The sequence below is a fragment of the Tigriopus californicus genome, chromosome 12 (genome assembly GCF_007210705.1).
Source record: "Tigriopus californicus strain San Diego chromosome 12, Tcal_SD_v2.1, whole genome shotgun sequence".
NCBI lineage: Eukaryota > Metazoa > Arthropoda > Copepoda > Harpacticoida > Harpacticidae > Tigriopus > Tigriopus californicus.
In genome coordinates, this window is record NC_081451.1 from 1,477,763 (window position 1) to 1,495,653 (window position 17,891).

General features: G+C 41.3%; 2 protein-coding genes and 1 long non-coding RNA gene across 6 annotated transcripts; 2 read left to right on the top strand and 1 right to left on the bottom strand.

The window, feature by feature from the left end:
* Positions 1-4,960: 4,960 nt before the first annotated feature.
* Positions 4,961-9,517, top strand: LOC131891558 (capping protein inhibiting regulator of actin dynamics-like). The gene is made up of 5 exons (XM_059241166.1): positions 4,961-5,231; positions 5,739-5,954; positions 6,016-6,204; positions 6,388-7,237; positions 8,024-9,517. Exons 1-5 carry the CDS (start codon positions 5,097-5,099, stop codon positions 9,385-9,387), a joined length of 2,754 nt encoding a protein of 917 aa, XP_059097149.1. The 5' UTR covers positions 4,961-5,096; the 3' UTR covers positions 9,388-9,517.
* A 2,362-nt stretch (positions 9,518-11,879) lies between these two features.
* Positions 11,880-17,745, bottom strand: LOC131892368 (S-adenosylmethionine synthase-like). 4 transcript variants are annotated; one of them, XM_059242209.1, is made up of 6 exons: positions 17,630-17,745; positions 15,365-15,477; positions 15,098-15,298; positions 14,827-14,939; positions 13,211-13,756; positions 11,880-13,134 (listed from the first exon to the last, which is right to left on the bottom strand). In XM_059242209.1, the coding sequence occupies exons 2-6, from the start codon at positions 15,474-15,476 to the stop codon at positions 12,898-12,900; spliced, it is 1,209 nt and encodes a 402-aa protein (XP_059098192.1). In that variant the 5' UTR covers position 15,477; positions 17,630-17,745; the 3' UTR covers positions 11,880-12,897. The 4 variants fall into 4 exon arrangements, with proteins under 4 accessions (XP_059098192.1, XP_059098191.1, XP_059098190.1 ...); XM_059242208.1 differs by lacking the exon at positions 17,630-17,745 and adding an exon at positions 16,764-16,956; XM_059242207.1 differs by lacking the exons at positions 14,827-14,939; positions 17,630-17,745 and adding exons at positions 14,298-14,410; positions 15,685-15,707.
* On the top strand, positions 16,385-16,938 carry LOC131892373 (uncharacterized). Its single transcript, XR_009374553.1, has 2 exons — positions 16,385-16,470; positions 16,552-16,938. It is a non-coding gene; the product is annotated as an uncharacterized LOC131892373 (long non-coding RNA).
* Positions 17,746-17,891: the final 146 nt, after the last annotated feature.

Sequence of the window (17,891 nt, forward strand, 5' to 3'; positions counted from 1 at the left end):
GCGTGGAGGGGGCTTTGAAAGACCTCACGGCCGGGGGCGTGTTGCACGTCTTTGAGAAGTGGCACGCACGATTGGTTAAATGTATTGAAGTCGGCGGTGGTTATGTTGAAAAATGATGTTGAATAAAAATTCCCCATCTCCAATATAACAAAAGTTATGACCATAATCCTCTTTAGAGTTGATTCGCCCTCGTATTAACTATGTCGGTTTCACATTCACCACCAGAATGGTGATCACCAGGCCAGAGCCAAGATCGGATACATGCGCAAAAGCCTTCCCGGCATTGAAAATGCAGGGTCCGTTCAAACAACAAAATACTAACAAAATTTATGCATTTTGCGCATTCACATGATTGAGGGTCGCAATGAAGACCTTGCAAAAAAATTTGACTTGTTTCCTGAATGTTTCTAGGGAATGTGTTGTACTTAGTTACTGGATTTATACGATGATGACCATGCCAAAGTTTGCACGACTGTTATCAACTACATTGTGGTTATCAAAGAACACCAGATAGGTAATGATTTTCTTTACAAAAGCATCGCCTAACAATTGTACCCTAAAGCAGCCCAATGAAGTTCCTGTTTCAGTACCTTTACCTACCACAGATACCTAGCGTCGACGACATACACATATATGTATAAAGAACAAGCACTTTAAATTGGATGGGAAATGGTAGTTTCGTCAATTTGAGGAGTTGAGAGATCGCGAACAGTAGGAGAAACACGATTGTACAGGGTGCGTGAGCAAAATGTGAGCACTTAGTAGAATTTTGATTTCAAGCGTTTTAGGGCAGCTAGTGGCCTGTTGGAAAGAAGATAAACTCACTCAACGATAACATTTGGGGATAAGTTTGCACCACGCCTGAAGAGAGCTTCTGGGTGACTAGAAGATCTTCATAATGAAACCATTAATCCTTAAGACATTGGAGACTTTCTTGCACTTGATTAGCCTCTTCTCCTTCCTGGCTGTGGTCCACAAGTGCCTGACAGCCCTGACATAGCTTTTCAGGCCCAAGTCCTCCCTCACTGTCTTCCTGACTCTAGCCTCAGACACCTTCAGCTCATTGCAGAGGCACCTCATGCCAGTTGTGGGATCTTTAACAATTTTTGCCTTAAGGTGTGCACTTGCTTCTTGTTGGCACTTTTTGGATCCCTCTTGTCATCCAGTGTCTTCAATAAGGCACAGACAGTAGTTTTTGAGATGTTGATAACCTTTGATATTGGTGATATTGAGTCTCCAGCGTCGAGCAAATCGGAAATTTGATGCTTCTTTGCCAATTCAGACTCCATTTTGATTTTATAAAAACGATCCCCAAATGTTATCGTTGAGCGAGTTTATCTTCTTTCCAACAAGATAAGTTCAGATTTTGCTCACACACCCTGCAGTTCTTTATGGAAATTTTTAGACATACATAGGGCATAAATCAAGTTGCCATTAGGCTTCCTTCTGAGTACAGGTAAATGCTTTTTAATTCTTTTTTTTTTTAAGCTTATCACATTTGGGTTATAAAAGCGTCCAAAGCTGCAACACCATTATGATATAGATCAATAAATCAAGTTTACATGTGTGGGTCTTGAGTCAGAAAGATGTCTCAAGATATATATGCCAATCCCTGATCAAATAGCTTGCTGGTTTGCACATAACGTTAAAGATTCACTGGCATTGGAACAAATCGTTTAAGTGCTACCTTACGAATCCATTTGCTACTTCACTTTCGATTAAACCTTTTGACCAAAGAAAAAAAGATCAACAATGTCACTCAATTTGGAAGCTGAGATTGAGATTAAAAGATGTATCGCTGAAAGCAATATTTTTTTCAAATTGTTTGTTTTACTAAACGTGCTGCTGTCAAACCTTTGTATACTCAACAAATTCGTGATGAAAGACAACGTTTTCCTTAAGTAAAATAAAAAAAAACTTTGTTAATTGGAACTCAAAACCCCGTCTGGCTCAAAGGATTCCCAGAGGCTTTTTGCCAGACCTAATTACCCCAGACGCTCCATCAAGCCTATAAAACGTAGACAAAGCTGAAAATCAATCATCAATCAACTGTTAGCCATTAATCTCATGTCCCTCTTCAATGAGGGATAAAGGAAATGCTTTGGTTTTGAATCAAGTTCTAGGAATGAAATCCCCTATTTCGTGGTCATACCTATCTAAGAGACTCGACGGGTCAGTGAATCATTTCGAAACAGAACAAACCCCCCTTCTTAAACTTGAACGTATTCCCAATGAGAGTTTCACTGAGGAGTTCAAGAAGCGATAGGAGACGGAGGGGAGGGGGGGGCATGCATTGTTCCCCAATCTTGTGGTGGTGATGTTGTTGTTGTTGTTGTTGTTGTTGTTGTTGTGTGTCTCCTCGTAGGCCCATGTTTCTAACCGTTTGTGCTTAATTACTTAGCCATGCTTGCCAAAAGTGGAAGCGAGACAAAGAGTTGCTTTCGGAGTTTGTTGTTACGTATGTACGGATGTGTACGTATGGATGGACGAACGGACGTACGTATTGCTTACTACATGTGTTTTACAGGGTGAGGCAGACTAGTTGGGCACGGAAAAGCGGGATATTGTTAGCTATAATGGATCTGACTTGTGGCGGATAATGCTGGCAAAAACAGGATTACTATATAGTTGTGTTTCTCATGTGGTAAGCGACATGTTTAGTATTTGATCCCCTCCAAAAACAAAATCGTCATTGGTAGAAAAGTAATAATCATTGAGTGTCAAACTTTAAGTCATTGTGGTTAAAAGTCTATTCGATATGAAATTGACTACTAAGTCTACAACAGATGCTTGAATTAAGGACAAGGGTAGCCAAGTGGTCTAATGCACCCAATAGAGCGATAAGTTCATTCCTCAGAGAACATGGGTTCAAATCTTGCCTTCACAAGGAAAAACTAATCTCTTGTATTGGGAGAGCTTAAAGAATTTGGGACGACATAGTATTCAAAGAAGGTAAAAAAGCTGTCGGATTCTATATGTTTCCGAGAGTATTTGTGTACTTTGTACTTGTGCATTTAAGGGCTAGCCAGGTCTGCCAGCTTTAATTCGCTATTAGATCAGCTATCGCACAAAGTTTAGGAGGCAACAATTACACAAATTTCTATCTTTCACTTTCGTAATACCGGGGAATAAATTCCTTGTGGAAGTAGCAAAACCGTTCAAAACCCAAAAAGGAATGCCCATTCAACTGTATTTGGTTTACTTTGTACAATTTGCCCCTAGAATCTGTATCTTAAGCTGTGTGTGGGGTTTCAGTTGGCATGGGCTCATTAGGAAATGGATAAAGAATTTCAGATCAGGAATTGCCTCTTTCTTTCTCTATGAACTAACATTGTTTTTGCTCTCATGTTCATGTTCTTCCCATCCAAGAACAAGACTTTTCCAACATAAGCTCATTCTTAGGATTGGGTCATAAGTGCTGCCCTCTCAGAACCCACTGAATAAAAGTACTCTTAACAAATAAACTGGTCATCTTGTGGTATTTATGCTGTCTCACATCCATCTCAACCATTCTGTTCTGAGTTATGTACTGAGCTCAGAGAGAACAAAATGCTTGGACCAGTCTTTTTACTGGGATGACATCTGAAGCTTGTAAATATAATGGCTCTGAGTAAGCCAAATTGTAAATGAATATGCCAAGTATCTTTGTTACTGCTAAAACCGATTGCTTTGTTATTGTTTTGGGGCCAGGAAAAATCCAAAAATATAGTCCTTTTATATAACTATTTTGTTTGTCATGACAACCAAGTCTTCATATTGATTTAATCACGTGCCAATAAATTTTGCATCTTTTCAAAATGCTTTCAAAAAAGCCTTCAAAAACAGGCAAAAGAGTAAACCTTTAGTCACCAAGTATTTTTGACAGAACTCTTTTGGTTGAGCCATAATGATGTTATATTGTAACCTATTTCACGATACTTTATCATATCATAAGTGCTTTCAAATAAATGTTTAGAACATAGGTCATTTCCTTCATCTTTTTTGAAATATGTTTAACGGTTGATAAGTGTAAATTGCATCATTCATAGAATAGATCAATTTTTCATTTCTGTATCAATGCAGGGAGCAGAATATATTGCCTCACTGAATCACAAATTTGTTGCTTCAAACTAACTTGGATTGAGAAAAATTAGGATTTACAACTTTATTTAGTGGTTCATACTTAAGGTCAAAAATTGAAATTTATGAACCCTATTGACTACTTCATCATTTCTTTGGTTGCTTACAATCAGCTATGCGTCAGAATACGTCAGAAATTCATTCCATTTTGCTACCCATTTTTTCCCTTTTTTCCCATGGAAAGGCTTTACTCCGTATTTTCATTTACGTTGCAAGCATGCAGCCTCATAAATTAAATCAAGAAAGGAATTAATGAAGTAGTAAGCCAAAAAGCATACTTGACAAGTTGGCTATTTCAAAGTTGTGGAAAGAGTTAAGATCACGGTACAAAAATGCAAAATTGTGAGCAGGGCTGAATTTCTCAAGTCAACAAGTCCAAAAATACTGACTCATCCATCCAAGTATTAAAATGCAGCACATTTAGAATATTTACACCAGGCTTTAATTTCAATGATCATTCATCAGTGAATATGTTAAAAGACAAAATTGAATTTTAAAACTGTTTCAATAAGCAATCGTCAATTTTTTGACAATTAGTTTCAAAACGGTTGAATATTAAAAACTGCTCCAAAAGGGAAACATATTTTCAATATCTATTCTTATCAATAGTTTTTTTCTTCGAAGGCGGGATTCGAACCCATGGGAACCAAGTCGTGCCACTATCAGGTACATTAGATCACTCAGCTACACTCGAGGGCTTCTATAGAATCTAATTACAATTAATTCAAATTTTAAAGGGAAATCAAATTTGTTCCTTGTTAATGTGGTACACAAATTAGTAATACGTTTAATCTCCAACAACACCACAGCAAGCTTTTGAGAAAGGAGCATGAATGCCTTGGCCACCCGGTAAACGACGTCAGAACAATTCACATTCCATAGATGGCTCATGTCAGTGAGGATTCAAATTTACAGTGGACCACAAGCTCTCTCACCATTACGTTTCTTGTCTTAAGATCGACAAGTCTTGAGAGATCATGATCCTCAAGGATCAGCAATTCTATGAGTGTGCCAGAATCCTCAAGTTAAATGATCTTGTTCCATCAGACCCTGACAAGAAACAAATCGAGAGAGCCTTCCGCAAACTCGCCCTGAAAACTCACCCAGACAAGGTCAAGTACTAGTTAGGGCACCATTTGGTTACATTACCAAGGGTACCTACCTATCATCACTGATGATAAGTAATAAAGCATTTTCTCAAGGGCGATTGAAACTTGAAACAAAGTTCAAAATAAGCTCTAATATAACCTCAAAACAATTAACAAAGGGATTGAATTTAATGCTGCGCCTTGGAGTGTTTACAAATGAAAACACACCCAATAACAGTGGCTAAATATGCAACGAAATTATAAGGCACGAGCCTGTGATTCATGTTAACAAAAAACACAAAGAAATCGAATAAAACTTAGTGTCTGCATTTTCCAGTTGCTTTCATTTGCGAGGGCATTCGACGGAAATTGGCAAAGCAAAGTTATTTGATGGCCTCAGATCTGCATTTTGAAATGTTTCTGTGGCGTAAGGATGCACTTGATTAACAATAAAGGCGTCAGTCACTTTACGCTCCTGCCGTGTTTTTCAATGTCTGGAAATGAGAATGTCATAATGACATTATTTTACAGGGAGGAGAAGCCAAAGACTTTCGAAAGGTAAATGAGGCCTACAACCGGCTGATCGCTCATATCACCAAGATTGAAGCCATTGAGGCTGACACAGACTTGGCCAATTCTTCTGTGATCATAGAAATATCGTCCCAGGCCATTCCTCATTGGATTGAGAGATTCAACTTGACCTACGGACGACCCAGAACTGACGGTGTGAAACAAACCTTCTTTGAGGTAAGGCACCCAAATAGGCATTTGTTGCCGCTGACGCTTACATTCTGATTCCTTCTCATAGGGCCCTGTGAAACAATGGAAAGGCCATGGAGGTTGCACTGGTTCCCTGATCATTTGTCTCTATGAGGATCCTGAGGACAAAATCCCAAAGATCCATTGCCGGTGCGAGAAGTTCATGCGTTGGCTCCAGGAACTCAACCTTCCACTTCACATGCATGTACAGAAAGGTCGAAAGATCCGTTTTGATCAGGTATGCCAAGGTTGCCCAAACTTTCTCGGATTGCATGTTACTCAAGTGGCCTAAATAGCAATAGCCGGCCACTTTAATAGTATCCCCAACGCATGCAACCAATTGACATCGTACTCATCCAGATTGAAAACCCCGGGAATCCAATATTCTTGTGGAGGAACTCACAACGATTTGCTTTTGTAGTGGCGGATCATGAGCATGGCCGAATTTGGGTTTTGCCGCTTGTCCCAGGGATCCTCCGCCCGCCATGATTGGAAGGATCAAAACGCAGCTCGAAATCAGCAGAAACGGGAGAAAGAGGATTACGAGCGGAGGAGGAAAGAGGAAGAGGAGCGCAAAAAGAGGGAGGAACAGGAAGAGCGCGAAAGACTGGAGAGGGAGAAGAAAGAGAAGGAGGAAGAGGAACGCCGTAAGAAGAGAGAGGAAGAGGCTCAGAGACCATGGTGGCACAAGCATGTTGGTAGGGATTATGACTACACCCAGGTCCGTTTGGGGGAGACCACCCCTCCACCGGAAGATCTTTTTCCGAACCTTTTTGATCCCAATAGCCCGTACTTCACTTCCGTATTCGACGGGCCCACTCCGGAGACTACTCAAGGGTATAAACCTGGAGCAGACGACTTTTTCGCCTACAAAAAGCCTTCTGAACCAGAAGAGGAAGAGGGTGAAGGTGAAGGTGAGGAGGAGAAGAAGGAAAATGTTCCAGTGAATGAAGAAGCCGAGAAGGATGAAAAGATGAGGAGCGTGTCTCCGGACCTGGCTCCGGAAGAATCGGATCAAGCCCAAGTGCTGCAGGACATCTTGAACGAGAAGCGGAGCCGATTTGATAGCCAGTGCTCGGCCAAAAAGCCCAGACCTGTGAAACCTACTGTGATAGATGACAGTGATAGTGAGTACCGTCAAAATATCAGAAGTATCATGAAAGGTCTGAAAAGCAATAAGTCCAAGTCCGGGAAGAAGTCAGGCGGACGCCGGAAGAGCAGCACCCACGATCTCAATAAGGAGGCCAAACCCCCGGCAAAAACTGACGAAGGTTGGTTGGCGCTTGCAATTTTCTATGTGTCCGTTGCGTTCCACGTGTTGTGCCGTCTTCTTGTCCCGACTTCATTTAGTGACCAACACGAATTGGGTACGGCAGCGTCTCGCCCTCATGCACAGTCCCCTTTCATTGATTAAGACACCTCAAAAATTCTCACCACGATGTGTTCTCGTTTTCAGATCTGGCCTGACTTGCTAACAACTAATCCATGAGCTGAACCAAAAACAACCACTGGAACTACCCAATGCAAATCCGGACAAGCCTAACTCGACTATACATACAGTACTAGATACTCTATAACAACTACCATGAATAAAGTGGACCGCAGTTCTAGATCTCATGATTCCTTCCGATTTTCCTTGAAGTAACACGGTGCTTTCGCAAAACGTGAGATTGCTTGGCCATTCTGAAGATCTTGTCATTTGGACAATGGGCACAAAATGTACGAATTTAACACCGAAGCAGAAAGAAAGGGGAGAAAGTTTTTACAAATCAGTGGCTTGAAATGTTAGGAACTTGAGTGTCCAACGACATTCCGACACAACTTGGGCTTCGACCTCTCAGAGAGAACCTCTGAAACTCGGGACACGTTCATTGTACTTTACGAGGCCGCATGCTTGCTAAACAATAATGAGCAGGACAATCTCAAACGCGCTCAAAGTTGTGCTTGACCAAACTCTTGCTTGAGTAGCTTGTAGAAACATTTCCGTGATGTTTGCCACATCCGATCTAATTCTTCCGGCTTGCTAATACAAAGTCAAATTCCTATTCATATTTTAGCATCAACATCAAAGGTTGACGATGGCAAGGATGCTCAATTTGACAATCTAATGGGCGAGCAAGACGCACAAGAAATCTTCGATGCACACGATGAGTCTAGCTCTGACCTCGAAATAACAACAGATGAAGATGCACTTTCTTCCCCAATGGCCACACGCAAATGGGACAAAAACACTTCGGGTGGGAACACCGAAGCTCGTTTATCAACCCCTGTCAAGGATTCAGCCGATCCGGCCATGGTTCCATCTCCTCCGGATGAGTCAAATAAGACTCTGAGCCAAGCTACCTTGGCAGAGAATTGCGAGAAAATTGACGAGAAATCAGCGACACCAGCTGAAACCAGCGTGAAGATTTGTGGTCAAGAAGAAATTTGTACTCCAAGCGAGGAAGTTCCGTTGTCTGACTTGGAATTTGTGGAAGGTGTCCAACTAGACCTCCTCCACGTGTGTATTGAGAAGCCGATGATGCTTCCTGAAGAGCTGAGTGATCTAGGACGTCGACAATCAGACCCAAAGATTTCAAATGAGAATGATTTATGCCCTTTAAAACTGGAGACACTGAGTCAGACCTGCTACAACAATGATTGTTCTGAGACAGAGGAAAATGAGCGTGAACTTGACAAGCAATCTTTTCCAGCAAGTTCAGAAGAATTCGTTGCTCAAGAAGGTTACCCAGTGACCAGTCCACCGGATATCTCGGAAACAGTAGCAAGTCCAGAAAGCCAGGAATGTCTTTCAGAGGAATCTGCGTGGGAAATCAAACTCGAGCCGCTCTCACCCAGCGCATCCCCCCAGGAATGTTTAATAGATATTGTTACGCCGCCAACAGATGGGAGACACACTCTGAAGCCTTTAAATTCACCCCCAATGAGATCTCGACGTCAAAACAAGCCATTGCTCAAATCAGAACCTCACATTGACGTCAGTCGAGGTCAGGATGACCCCACAAAAAGTGCCCACCCTGTTGACAGCTCACTCGTCAAAGACAACGGAACAAACGACTCTCCTCGAGCCAAGCACGCTCGGTTCAAGAGACAAAAGGCCAAATTTCATCGGTCCCAATCTACAAACACTTTGGACAAAGTGGGCAAAGAGACGCTGGGAGACTGTCATTTCCAAGGCTCTTTGAAGGATGTCAAGGGCGGCAATCAGGCAGGCAAATCCGCACAGAAGTTGTTCCAATCAAAGCAGGACTTACTCAGTCCAAGACGCTTGGACACCTCTGCTCAAGTGGGTAAATTGAGTGCCATGTTTGAGCGACAAGCATCCATGGAAGCCTTGAACCATTCCCAAAGGTCAAAGTCCGCTGCTAACACCCCTAGGTTTGAGAGAAAATCCTATGGTTCTGGATGGTCACCTACCTGACAGAAATGTTGTAGTAGTCTTTCTACTTTTGAAAAAAAAAGCAAAAGGCCATTCATTCTTGTAGATATCAAATTGAATTTTATAGCTGTTTAATAGAATAAATGAATGTGCCTAAGGACTTGTAATTTTAGATTTTGTGCGGCATTTGTCCTTACAAAATCAACGATTTTATCCGGTGGTCTCATTGTACAATTGGACAAGGGTGGGAAAATGGAAATGGATTCCTGTCATTGTTACTTGTGCACTAGAAATTTGGGGAAACTGTCCGTTTAAGACCCAAATGACCTTTGAGAAAAGACTGGGGCATCAATTAGAGCAATGAACTGATGGGAACAACAGTCACGACTTCTTTCCACGACCTCTTCCACGTCTGTCGATAGTTTTAACCAATTATAGCCAGGGTTGCATTAATCCTGACTAGAGCACTTTGCGTTGATTTCTGACGTGCGTTCTTTCATGGGATGGGAGTTTTTCGTTAAAATTCGGCTTCCTTACACTAGTACAATCACCTTGTAGAACATGTAATAAATGCCCTGGATGTTTTATAAATATGCAAACGAGTTTCTCATTTAGTCGAACAAGAATGAATGAAAGCTGTTAAAGCACTCTTAATTTCTCATAAGTACATGGTGGGTAGGATCAATGAATCTGGAATCATGCACTTGACCAAGATCGGTAATGAGGACTTGGTGTGGCTAATTCAACTTTTTCCAGTTTTGTGCGGCTCTAGAAGTACAGAACTACCCAAAATGAATAAAATTGGACAATTGAAATGGCAACTTTCGGACCGGAAGGCCATCAGGAAGGTTGAGTGTGACCATGCCCGGTCCTGTTAGGTAAAAAAAAATTCATACATATGTATGGCCAGGATGAAGAACCTAACCCTCGTGATGAGCTAGATGGAAGGTGCGAGTGCTAACACTAGAATTTGTTTCCTTAGCATCAGTCTGGTTTTAGCATTAAACCAGCTTTATTTGCATGATCAAATCTTTGTAAAATCTTCGTAAAAATGAAGTCAGGGTCATGTCCCCATATCCCTTGATGAAGGTGCGAGTGCTAACACTAGAATTTGTTTTCTTAGCATCAGTCTGGTTTTTAGCATTAAACCAGCTTTATTTGCATGATCCAATCATAGTAAAATCTTTTCTAGCATGTCAGCGTTTTCCTAACATTATTTTACTGAAAAATTGAACAAAAGGGTAGAAAAGCAAAACAAATCTACAAGGGCACTGAACTTGGCGGTGTTAACAATGTTCTCTCATTGGATCCAGTTGCCATTCCGTGAAATTGATACACTGTAACCTAAAGTGATTTTGATTGGAATGTTTACTTTACATTATGCAAGCAAAATGATTTATTCTAGTTGCTTCTCAATTCAAAGGGAGATTTAGCCAAATTTCTGTACACACCCAGACATTTGGCACATCAAAAACATTAAGGTTGGCTAACACAAATCAAGAAATTGATTGAAATGGTCAGTGCGTGTGTAAGGACCGAGTGGTAATCCTAAAGCAAGCGTAAGGCATGAAGTATGGGTTAATTTCATTGTATTCTTTAAGCAAACATTAATATTTTGGTCAAGTTCATTGTATTCCGAAAATTATTTCCCCTCACACATTTGAGGTAAACCAAATCACAAGTTTCAACAGTAGAAAAAAATAGTCAAAAGAGAAGAGATATACTCTCAGCAATTGAGCTTTATGGATAACGATGCTTATTGCAGCTCTTGCTAATATCTGCTTTAAAGTATGAAACACACAACGAAAAAAAATATTATGCATATGATATAATCTCACCCTGGAAGCTCATTTTTAATTGACAAAAATAACAAATTTTTATTATGTGAAGGAATAAAACCTTGGTCAAATCCTCAAAAAAATCGGTTTTTTTGCTCATGTGTTCCTTACTTTTCTTGCATTTTTCAATTTTTGCTTCAAAAAGGAAAACATGTCAAAAAAATTCCTGAACATACCTTGTCAAAGAGTTCCAAATGTAATTGAATTTTGAAACTGAAATTCCTTATTACTATAATGCTACTATAAAAAGTAACATTTTTAGTATCGATTTTACACGGAGCATCGCCGACTGAAAAACCTGGCCAGTCTGAGCCCTATGGACAAGCCAGTCAACTTATAACTCGTTATGAGTGAACATGTGACGGACCAGTACTTAGTGGCTTTCATCTTCCGGCATGACTCAGCCTCAACAGAGTGATAAAATGCCCTTTTAAGTATCTAGAGAAATACCCAAGCACATCTTGACATTTTTCTAGCTTGCTAAACCTCAAGGAGCAGTTTTGATTTTATTGCTTAATTGATGTTTACCTCAGATTAAAACTTAACATTGAAACATACCTTAACATATAAAAAAAAGGATTCAAGGCTCTCTGAAAGCCACGTAGCTACAAGCTAAATCAAGAGTACTAGTTTTTAATTATACCTTGGCGACATTTTGGGGTAAGTTTTGCAACATATAGCAAGAACAGGTTGAGATACTAGAAAAAGGTAAAGTTTTATTCGCAAACTTGAAGCATTTGAAGTAAATATGTATATCTTGGGCAAATTTTTAATCAGTGACACTGATTCCGAGCGTGTGCAAGAGATCTTCGCAAATTCTAGGATGTCTCCCGGGAAAATCGTCGACCCCCTTTAATTGATGGATGGACAAATCACGTGGTGCGAGAGAAACCGAATCGTTTTTATGATGTTGGGTAAAAAAGCAGTAGGGACGATTTTTCCCGCCAGGTTACCATTCATAAGAAAAAGCTGATCAAAGTGCAATGAATATGATGAAGACACAAATAAAACATCAAAATGCCGATAGTTCAAGCAGGGTTCACACAAAAACAATGAGAGGGTAGCTAGGGTAAGGTATTACGATAGTTGTGGTTCCGTATCACAGAAAAGTAAAAAAGCCGTTTGTGTTCACAAATTGAGGGGTTTGAAACGTGTAAAAGTTGGCTTTGTCCGCAAATCTAGGTGGCCGGAGTGCTTTTCGAAAATGCTCTTTTCCAATAATTCCTAAAAAGCACAACACAAGGCCGCCGCACTGATGGATTTTTTTTCTTCTACTTTTTGTTGATCTTTATATTACAAAAGTTGTTTTTAAAGGGGTTTTACATAATTCTTTTTCAGACATTGAAAGATGACAAGAGACTCTGAGAGGCGTGCGAAGCGGCTCTTGCAGATCAGAGAGGGCAGAGACAAGGTCCAACGATTGTGTTTCACGCTGTGTCTGTAGGAGGGTTTAGAGCCCGGCTACCACTTCACATTCGTTGGTCGTCGGTCTCATGATTGGGGTTAGAAATCAATCGGCCCTCCCAAATCTGTGACCCCCTGGAGATGGGTTTACTTTGTGATTGTAGAGACAAGGCGAAAAGTGGGGGGTAGAAACACAATTTCTTTCTAATAGCAATAATGTTGGGAGGGTACAGGGAGATTTGATTGGCAATCATAGGGAATCACACCAAAAGAGAACACGGAGCAGATGGACCAGGTGGCAGAAAGACACCTAGTATTTAAGTTGCTTGGGCTGCTCCCAGGTGAAAATATCCCGACCAAAGTGGCCGTAGGAGCTAGTTTGTTGAAAGATGGGGGTCTTCAACTTGAGGTCCTTGACAATGCGACCGGGTCGGAGGTCGAAGTTCTCCTTCACAATCGCGTTCAACTCCTCGATGGTTTTGCTAGACGTACCGTAGTCCATCACGGTCACAGAGAGGGGCTCAGCCACGCCAATAGCGTATGAAACCTTGAATGGGAGAGGGGAAGAATAGCTTGGCAACCGAACCCAAAAGAGACGCCCATTAGGCGCTTCGTTGACATACCTGAACCAAGCAACGTCGGCACAAACCAGCCTTCACAAGCGATTTGGCCACCCATCGAGCCGCATAGGCAGCCGATCGATCGACCTTAGTGTAGTCCTTGCCACTGAAGGCTCCACCACCATGAGCGCCCCAACCGCCATAAGTGTCTACAATGATTTTGCGGCCTGTGAGACCAGCATCTCCCATGGGCCCCCCAATGACAAAGTTGCCGCAAGGGTTAATATGGTACTTGGTGTCCTCATCCAGGTACTTGGCGGGGATGGTGCTGCGAATGACCTTATCCATAATGTCTTGACGGAGGGCCTCCAAGCTGACCTTCTCGCTATGCTGCGTGGACACCACGACCGTGTGGACGCGGACAGGGATACAGGCGCCATTGTCGAAGTAATATTCACAAGTCACCTGGGTCTTGGTGTCAGGGCGAGCCCACCAAAGAGTTCCGTCGCGCCGCAGCTCAGAAATCTTACGGTTCAAGGCGTGCGAAAGGACAACGGTCAAGGGCATGCACTCCTCGGTTTCATCTGTGGCATAACCGAACATGAGACCCTAATGAAGTAAGTTCCCATTAGAAAAGGACATTTCGGTCACATTTGTAGGCAATTATGGAATCTTTATGTAGATTGTTAGTAAAGGGTGGATTTGAAATGATTTGCGCGTTGAGCAAAACTCAAAGAGGGTTGCAAATATGTGCAACTTGTTTTTCCTAAGCGCATACCTAAGTCTGAACTCTCGAAACAGGAAAACCGGTCACGAAAAAACCGCTCGAATTTGTGCTCAAATTGCTCATCAATTTCAGATCCGCCCTTAAATTATTGAACTAAAAATCAGATATTGGAAAAGTCGCCTTAGGAATGAGAAAGTAAATTAACATGTATGTTAAGAAGTGGACCGTTTAAAGTAGAGCTTTTGGACATCAAACACACCACCAATCTGGTTCCAAAAATTTCAAAACAGAGTAGAATAACTTAAATGAAATGGGAAAAGCGAAAAAGACTTGAAAAGATGGAAATAAAACGAGATGAAAACGAAAGCAAGCGACGGACAGGGCAACAGAAGTGATGAACAAGATCAAAGTTAAAACACATGCCTGGTCCCCGGCACCCAGATTATCATCCTCGTGAGCCACCCAGACGCCATTGGCGATCTCAGGGCTTTGCTGCTCCACGGCCATCAACAGAGAGAGGGTCTTGAAATCAAAACCTGTGAGGAACAAACGAGGCCAAGAGATCATCGACAGCACACCCACAAATTTCAACAACAGAATAAGAGGACCAAGGATGCATCCTTACAGGACGCCCTGTCCGTCTCTTTCAGAAGATGCCATCCCCATGAAAAGTAATGGATTAAATGTTAAATCATGATTTGCTATATCCTTGGACAATTGAGAGCTAAGCGCTCTGAAGAGATTAGAATTATATTGTAGACGTATCAAATCCAGGTCATTCGTCATGGAACACAAGCCTCTGGATTTCATACCGCTACTCAACAGACAAAGGCGGACCATTCCCAATGGACAATGCATCCCTGAATAATGATCGTGAGGTGTTAATGTGATTTAGTTTGAGTCAATATTAGTGTTTTCCCAATGAATGAGGGCCCCCCTCCGGATTGCTAACCTGATCACCGGCCCCGGTGTCATCCTCATCGCGCTCAACGTGGACACCACCGGCAATATCTGGACTCTGTTGCTCAATAGCAATCAGTAAATTCAGGGTCTTGTGGTCAAATCCTAATTACATGTAAAAAATATTTAGCAACCTGCATTGATCTTCTCCAACCCCCGTGAGGCAGCCTTGGTCCTTATTTGCACCAATATTGGCCATCAAACCCCAACCCACCCCGACCCCAACTTCTGGACTTTCAAGGAGGTCGCTCTAGACAGCTTACCCTTGGAGCTGTCATCGTATCCGATATGCTTGACTGTATCACGGACGACCTTCTGGTAGTCTACATGCGCTTTGGACGTGATCTCGCCGCAAATCATAATCATTCCAGTTTTAGTCACGGTCTCGCAAGCCACTTTGCAGTCGGGGTCTTGCCGCAGATGAGCGTCGAGGACAGCGTCAGAAATTTGATCACACATCTTGTCTGGAACCAATGATGTTTGAAAGTATAAACATGAGGATCACAATAGCTCTTTGAAATCGTTGGTACCTGGATGTCCCTCTCCCACGGATTCGGATGTGAAGAGGAATTTGGTGCCAGAGGATGCTTCCATGACTCCACTTGAGTTGGGAGCAGAACCGTTTTGACTTTGAGCAGGCATTCTAAAATAAAGAGACTCGACAGTAAGTATTTATTCCTATGGAATTAGTTAATGTTAAGAGACGGAAATGCAACTTGTCATTGAATCTACGCTTAATTGGGCTGAAAAGGAATTGTCAACCAGGTTTTTGATTACTAAGCAATATGCTAAAATAAAATAAAAAGATGCCAAATACTGAATCAAAAGCAGAGTTTTGTAGTATTCCAACCTCTCCATGTTGATGAATTTTAAGTTTAATTTGCGACTCGAGCGAAGGGCAAGTGACAACTGACTGACATAAGTGATTGAACAACCCCTGTTCACATCAAGTCCATTCTTCAGATAATAAAAATAATTGCTATCCCACTCTTCGAATTCTTGCCGTAATAATGATGTTTAGTACAATCGGATTTCACTAAATCAATATTAACAGAGTCCCTTTTTATCTGACGTTATGTAACAACAGCGCATCAAAAAACAAAGATTTTGTTCAAAGAAATCAAAGACCTTGTCTGACGTCATTTTAGCAGATGCGTATTATCTTTCAAGAGTTCAAACGCCTGCCATTGAAGAAACCTGAACACAGGCTTGCAACAGGTTTTTGTATTCCCTTGAAAAGATCATTATTCTAGCCCTTTCGTTCGCTGCGTATCAAGAACATTCCGGTTTACATTATCGCTATCAATTGCAACCCAGGGAAATCAGTACTACTTCTTGATAATTGGGCACAATTGAATAAGTTCTCAGAGGTTTTCACATTTAAAAAATAATAATGTGAAGGCGCTAACTAATAAAGAAGTGGTCGATATTGCATCAGCTGCTTCCCACATGAGCAAAATTCTCTAAACAGGAATCGCTACAACCAGAAACCAGTTTGACCACTTTGCACACGTGGAAACCTAAAATCATCCATTCAAGGGGAATGGATTCGGGGGGGTCACCCAGTCAGTACAGACATGCTGTATCCCATAGATAGCATCGCGGGTAAAAATACTCGTCAACCCAAGGGTGACAGGTGGGACAGAGCGTTGCAAATTGGGTCAAAAAGAGTTTCCCGCGAAGGGCTGCCAGATTCTATTGCGTTTCCTTTTTTTAGCTTTCCCTCGCGTCTGTTGTGGTGATCAGCTGACGAAAGAGCCAGTTCTATTCTGTAGCGAGCCAAGTCCCGGCTTTCTCTGTGAATGTAGTGGAGGACTAAACAGGCGTGGATGGAACAACCCCCAAAATAATACCCTTGACCTCATCGGGTCGAAATTCAAAACGTGGTTATTAGATGTAGAGACAGTCCCAGCCAAGCATGGTACTCACTTGTGGTTGAGATTGGAGGCAAAAATGGTGATGATGAACTGAACACTGAAGAACGCGGAGAGTCTCAACAATAACTAGGGTGAATTCCGGGATTTACAATTGCAGTTAATGAACGGAAAGTCTATTTTGAAAGAAGTTCTAGACTTCCTTTCAGGTTGGGGGTCTCAGTGGAAAAGAGGCAGAGTGAGAGAACTCGCAGATATTTAAAACCTTTGGAGAGCACGCCCGCTTTCCCATTGTTAGATCAGGTCTGCCAAAAGCTCGATGACAACTAGTCTGGTTGGAAGGTCAGGTCAGTGAGATGCAAAAATTGCATGATGGATCTCTGATAAGAGGTTATATTCAACATTCAACGATAAGACATGTCAAATCTGATTGCCTGCGAAGTTGTGACACTTGTTTGCACGAATTTATCAACTAATAAGCTAGCACTTTTCTTAAGGAAACTCAGTACTTATGCCAATGATCGCTTTGATGGAGATTAGCAAGTCTCATTTTCTCACCACCATCAATGTATGTATGTATGTATATTTTCTTAAGTGTTAGTACACTTTTAGTTACAAAAATTGTCGTTAGAATTAATTTGGCAAAGTTTTTACAGTTTAATATTTTGAGTTCATATTTGTTTTAGCCTAAGTTGTGTTTTCTTCTGTTTCAAATAGCTTTATTCTTTATACATTTTGGGTCTGAAGTACTATAAATGCTAATCAATTGATATTACAAATCAGTATTTTGATATATTTGCATTGTTCCTGTAAATACAAATGTATTCAAGGCCTTGCAAAGTCGTAAACATTAAGGTCTAAACCTCGCAAATCACTTTCTGTAAGCACTTTAGTCTTGGCCATGATTGATAGGGAACTTACATTTTAAGGCGAGAAATCGTCTTTTTCCTTGGAGGTACAAGAAGATAAGTAATATCTGAAAATGGTTGCAAGTTGTTTAAATCCTTCTTAAGTGACAGTCTTGGTAAACTCAACAATACTAAAAAAAATGACTGCAATTTGAGAGCTCAACTTTTATCTCTCTAAAGGGATTAAAATTCGCGTGTTTGAGATTACATGCCGTGTACAATATCAATCTCTCTCAACCTTATGTCTCCTTCCTTTTAGGAAATTGGCATATCTT